Raw genomic sequence first — 6,230 nt, 5'->3', positions numbered from 1 at the left:
CATTTACTATTGTCTTTTTTTTTTTTTTACTGTGTAAGTACAGTACAAGTCCTGCGTTCAGTGTTTGCATGATAGTTCTTTGAAGTCTTACAATATACATGTTTGAAAAATATAATGCAAAACAAATTAGTATACTTTTTTCTCCCCCCCCACCCACAGAAATGTGCAGACAAAAACCACAATCTAAACCCCCCCCCTCCCAAAAAAAAAAACCCCAAAAAGATTTATAATATCCTATTAATGTTTTAATTGGATTTGCATAGCCAGAGATCCTAACTATTGGGCAGAGAGTAATTTAGTTTGATTAATCTTGACTAATCATTACAAAATATCAGGAATTGAATTGTAGCCCGCTCTACGCACTCGTCTCGTGCTCAGCACTGTTGGCGTCGGGTGCAGGTGCCAGTGGCACAACCCAGGGCCACAAAGATACACAAACACAAGAGTAAATATCTACTTTCCGAGGATTTTCCTTTCACAGGTGAGGAGAGGGTGAGGGGGGATTTTATAGATCACGGGAAAAAGAACGGGAGCGTCCGGCCTTACGCTCCGACATCCAGGGTGAAGGTCACGCTGCCCAGGTAGCGGTCGGTGGGTGAGTCGTTGACGATGCCCTTTCCGTTCAGTTTGCATTGGATCTGAATGTGAGCGTCGTACTGGATCGACGCGAAGCGCACGGCCACCACCGGTGACGAGTAGTTCACCTGACGCGCAAAATGCAAACAGGCAGACAGTCAACGCCCGTTTGACGAGAAGCGTCCAGGTGGGAAAAGACGAGTCTCACTCACGTGTCTCAGCTTCCCGTAGTACGGGTAGTACTTCATGTCAAAGATGCTTTTGGGGAAAAACTGGAGGGATCCCAACGCTTCCGGCGGTCCTTTCTGCAAGAGGCCACAAGCGTCTTACTTGTCAAGATTGCTTCCGCTCGCGCGTCGGATTCAGCCGCGGCGCGTTGCCAAAACGAATAGAGTGAAAGTGACGACGCTGCAGTACCTTCACTTCGCAAGTCACGTTTATTGGCTTGCCCTGGCCGGGTAAGTAACCAAGGATCTATTCAAAAGCAAGAAGAATGAGGAAAAGGTGACGCCTTCAACAGTTCATTACAACACATAAGAGCTTCGTGTCGGAGCTCAAAACTGTTGTTCTTGGATATTCTTTCATTGAGATAATCGTTTACCTGACGGGGTTTTGAACTGACGTCAAACAACTCTTTAATTAACGTCTCGTTATTTTGAGAATATTGTGAATCGTGTGCAAAGTGTCAAATGTTATTTGTGACCAAGTTTCCCAAATTCTGTCTACAAATTCTAAATTCGAATTAAAAACCCAGAAATTTGGGAAACTCTCCCAAGTTGTGCACTTAGTATCGTTCTGAGATCGACCACCAGGTGTCGCTTCACCTGAGCTTCAAAAGAGGCTGATGCGGGTATCTGACGTCTCCTCCTTTTTGATGTACTCTTTAATACAAAACGGGTTTCTGTGTAATTCAAACTGGCATGCAGTCAACATTATGAGATGATGTTTCCAGGGCGTTGTGGGTGGGTTGGGTGGGGGGGTGGGGGGTGGTGACCATGTTGATCTTACCCGGTTCATTCGAAGGAGGATGCATGGCCTTCCCTGAGAATAGCCATAAGTGGAGTCCTTCAGCCCCGAGCAGTCGCCGAGCCAGGACCGCTTGAACTGACACGCTTTGCGCTCTGCACTCTCCTCCAGGTCTTCCTGCATGAAGTAGGAGTCCTGTGTGCAGCGGATATTCTTCCTGTCCTGAGCGACATCGTTATACGCTGAAAATGCAGAGCAGAGAGAGAAGCGGGAGGGAGGGAGAAAAGAAAGGGGAAGCATAAATAAACCTTTGCAACAGCGGTGCCCTGCCAGGCTCAAGCCTTTGATTAAGGAAGCTTCACAAAAGCTGGGTGTGAAAAAAAAAAAAAAAATGCAGTGAATGGCTGCCCTCGGCCCACAAAGAGGCTTCCCTCTTCCCAGCATGCCCTGCAGGAAACCCAATGGAAAAAAGGGGGACAAAGGTAGCAAAGATGAGGATTTAACTCCTCGCAAGTCTTTCGTTTTAAACAAACTCATCTGACCCCCCACCACCCCCCCTCGGTTATGAAGTCATCTCCCCGACGGTGTCACGTCGGCAGCCACTCACGTCGTAGGTGTTCGTCCATAGAACGGGCGTACTTCTTCCAGGACTTGCGATCGGACGCGTTGAAGTGGATCTCGTGGCCTTCGAGATGCGGAGCCATCGTCATACCTGCCAGTGGAGACGCAGAGACAGTCAACTGTGCCGACACTCCGGTAGAAGCGACAGGCGGGGAGGGCGGCGAGGGCCGGGGGTGGGGGGTGGGGGAAGACGGCCGAGGCCGAGGGGGTTATATTTACCTGGTGGCATGACTCTATCGTTGTAGGTGGGATGGTAGGGGCTAATGGACCACATGAGGCAAAACATGCAGCCGCCAAACATGGCTGCCAGAAATATATAAAGTGTAGCATAGAAGAGGAGGATGAGGCCTGGAGGGAGGGGAAAGAGGAGCGAGTTGAATATTCTCTGACATGGAAAGCGTCTTGCGTAACCGGACGACACGTCCCTGAATAATGGCGTCCGATCTGAGCGGCCTGTCTGGACTCCAGCTCCTGGCCCTCATCAAGTTGCTCACCAATTTGTTCACGTGTACAAAAGCGCCGTCCCGCTTCATATCTGGAGCTGCAAATAATACTCCCAATACTTTTTTTTTTTTTTTTCTGTGGTTATAAAACCCACAGTACCGAGCTAAATGTGAGAACCTGGTCAGAAAGAAAATCCTGAGAACTGGCATTGTCCCGCAATCTTCAATTAACAGTCCATTAGCAACTAATCAAGCCAAACGTGCCCTAAATTAAATGGCTTTTGCTGTGCGGGCAATTTCACAGGGGACTAGCTGCAGCCAGCCTTGCGTCCCCGGAGCCACAAAGGCCTTTCTGTTCGAGCCCAGTGAGAATTCTCCCAGCTGTCCTTTCACTCAGGAACACAGTGAACCTCCGGTTGCCATCGTAGTGAAGGTCTTTTTTGCAGCCATAGAGGCCCAGCCAGCTCCAAGGAGCCCCAAACACCCCTCTCTGGTATTGTGTCCCCCTCTTACACACTCGTCTCACAGGACACACAGGACAGACTTCAACTCAAGGCCTTTCTTCAGCAGGCATACCCCCCCCCCCCCCCCTTCACCCCCCCTCTAACACACACACACACACACTCTTCCTCAAGAGTGCACACACTGGTTATGTAGCTGAAATCAGCTCTCAGGCCTGATTGCCGGCGTTACAGCCTGTGCAACTACCAAACACACTTTTCCTCAGTTGGTTGGATCATGTTATGCCATTGTGTGGTGGATGTGAGGAGGGGGGGGGGGGGGGGGGGGCTCAACAGCATCACACAGCAACTGCCCTGGCTGCTCCATCACCATTGACTCAACGGTTGCTCGTGCCAAATGGTTTGCCAGCACCAGAGCTCGGTTTAACTGCGTGCGCTATTTAAGAAGAAGAAGAAGAAGAAGAAGAAGGAGATGTGAGCATCTCTACGTGTGTTACTGCAACCGAGGGGCCGTGAGCATGTGAAGGTCAGCGCCCGGGGTCGCAGAGGCTTTGGGAAAGAGGCCGTGGAAAAGCATGGTAAGATGTGGAGGAATGTGATTCCTGGCCAATTGCGAGGCCCGGAACAGTGCGCTCCCGCTGGGGACGCGTCCCCAGGCAGTCTGTTTTCGTCGGGACACTCTGAATCGTCCCTGCACCTATGTAAACATTGAGCATGAGGACACACACACACTCGCAGCACAGTGAGCAGAGGGCTCCGGGACCGGAGAGACCCCCCCCCCCCCCCCCCCCCCCCTCAACGACCCAATAATCTTTCCTTATGAAAAATAAAAATAAAACAGTTTGCTCTCACTAAGACACTTTAACATGAAACACTTTAGTTAGCGGACACATGCACACAACGAAAAACAGTACAATATTTTTGTTCTGCATCAAAAAACCAAACCCGGCAGCGGTTTCGCCATCAACTCACTCCAGCTCTTCCCCGAACGACCCATGAACTCGCTGGTCTCTGCATTCCACAGGTACTTCTTCAGGTCAATTATTTTCTGGTGAAGCGTCCTCTGGGGAAGAGGCCTGCGCTTCCATCGCTCAAAGTTCAGGTCTTCCTGCTCTAGAGGCTGATGCTCGGCCAGCTCCTCCTGCTCTTCCTCCAGCTCTTGGCCATGTTTGAGAATCACTTTGTGAGGCTGGTGGAAAGAAGAAGAGGAGAACAATCCCTCACCACACATATTCTCAACGGCGAAACGCTCTGCGGTCAGCCTTATTCCCTTCTCAAATTGCTGCGGGGGAAAAATGGCATGCCTCCTGATCCGAGTGCGACCGATGATATCAGCTGCCAGACGGCGCTCTGCATGTTAGTGGACATCACACTGGACGGTGCTGTCCCCTGTTTCTGCGAATTATAAACCCGCTGGTGACCTTGTGGCACCCGTTGGGAGAGCTGACCTCCCCTGAGCGGACCCTCCTGCTTGGAGCAGCAGCTGCAGACAGCAGAGCTGAGGGGGGTCACTCTGACGGGCCAGATGTTAGCTCACTGACTCGCAGCATCCGCCGGCCAGGACACACGGATCCCACCAGACGAGCCGCGGGACGCGTGAGAGTGCCAGCACAAGAGTCACTTCACATACCAGAGGTTGGCTTTTATGATTAAACTGTTTAAATACTTGACTACAATTGTGGTGTTTTTGTCTGTCCAGGTGGATAATCACGTGCTTCTTTTTTTTTTTTTTTTTTTAATTCCCCTTTCTGTTCCTCTGCATTAGGTGAAAGGATAATAAAATAAATGTTAACCTCAGCACTTACAGGACTTAGATGTTTGACAGGCTTCACTTCAGCTCCTCCCTCTGTGGAAGTGGGCTCCATGTTCTTCACGCAGAGAGAAAAAGCACCTGTTAGATCAGTCTGGTGTTCTCTGTCCACCGCCCTCCAGCCACACTGAATAACGTCAGCTTAAAATCCGAAAGATGATTCATGTAGTCGACTTGTTATATATTTAAATGTGTCGGACCTACCTGAAGTTTTCTTCTGAATCAGTCAAAAAAAAAAAAAAAAAAAAAAGTTTAATAAGTCAAAAAATCCTCTTGACCCCCTGCGAGAAGGATGTTTGTCAAAAAGACTTTGGGGATTTCATTAGAAAGTTTAAGGCACGCGGAGGGGGACCGGCTGCGGAGAGTCTCCTCCAACTAGGCGCGCATCATAGTGAATGAAGTGGAAGCAGAGGGGCTGGGGGTGGGATAGATACTAACTGCTTTTTTTTTCGGGTCCCGGAGACGTTTTGGCAGCGGCCCGGGCCACGACGCTGTATTCTGCACACGCACACCGCCGGCCATTGTCTCCTAAACTGAAGCTGAAGCAAAGCCTGAATGCAATATTTATGACTCGTTTCAGCGCTGCAGGCCTGAGCGGCTTGCGTACTGTACGTGCGCAAAAAAAAGAAAAAGAAAAAAGACAACCGGCCACGCGTGTGTTCACTTCACACTGCGCTTTGAAATCAAGAATTAGAAATGAAAGCTGAAATAATATGAAGTAATTATGGAGTTGCCTTGGCACACGTGTGCACGATAACCCAGTTGCAGTCGCTGCGGGAATCTGCACACAATTCTGCAGCAACTGCTTTCCATAAGCTCTCCTCCGGTGAGGTTCAAGTCCTCGTCCCTCATCCTATCTGCACTCCGGTCACGTAAAGCTCTCTGTTACCCCCGTGTAAAGTTGGAGAGGGGGGAACTTCTGGGGCTCTTTTTTCCTCTCTCCCTCTCTCTCCCTCTCTCTCCCCTCCCCTATTTTACATGAAAAGAGAAATTGCGTCATGGAAAATATCTTTTCTTTGACTTTTACGCGGCAAAAACGTGCGTCCGTGCGTAATTGCGCGCATGATTTACTGTAAACCCCGATCGTCGCCACTCAGAGATATTTACAGGGACGCAAAAAAAACTACATTATTTGCCATGAAGATAACCTTGGACGACATTTAACTGAAGGCCGATGTCCATGCAAATCATTGTACCTCACTAAAGAACAATGTTCAAACGCTTCTTAACATGCGCAGATAGTTTTAGTTGGCACGGTCAGCTCCAGCTCTGCGCCTCAACTCGTGTTCTGCACAAATGTGCAGTTTGTCCTCCACCTCCCCTCACTGTTTTTGAACTGAACGGCCACACGTC

General features: G+C 49.6%; 1 protein-coding gene across 1 annotated transcript; it reads right to left on the bottom strand.

Moving 5' to 3' along the window:
• Positions 1-221: 221 nt before the first annotated feature.
• Positions 222-4,425, bottom strand: atp1b4 (ATPase Na+/K+ transporting subunit beta 4). The gene is made up of 7 exons (XM_080502052.1): positions 4,040-4,425; positions 2,383-2,511; positions 2,150-2,254; positions 1,585-1,784; positions 994-1,050; positions 789-881; positions 222-704 (listed from the first exon to the last, which is right to left on the bottom strand). Exons 1-7 carry the CDS (start codon positions 4,296-4,298, stop codon positions 543-545), a joined length of 1,005 nt encoding a protein of 334 aa, XP_080358178.1. The 5' UTR covers positions 4,299-4,425; the 3' UTR covers positions 222-542.
• Positions 4,426-6,230: the final 1,805 nt, after the last annotated feature.

This window comes from Blennius ocellaris (assembly GCF_963422515.1).
Source record: "Blennius ocellaris genome assembly, chromosome: 9".
Classification (NCBI taxonomy): domain Eukaryota; kingdom Metazoa; phylum Chordata; class Actinopteri; order Blenniiformes; family Blenniidae; genus Blennius; species Blennius ocellaris.
The sequence above is the reverse complement of the archived record's forward strand: the minus strand, read 5'-3'. Positions and strand labels throughout refer to the sequence as shown.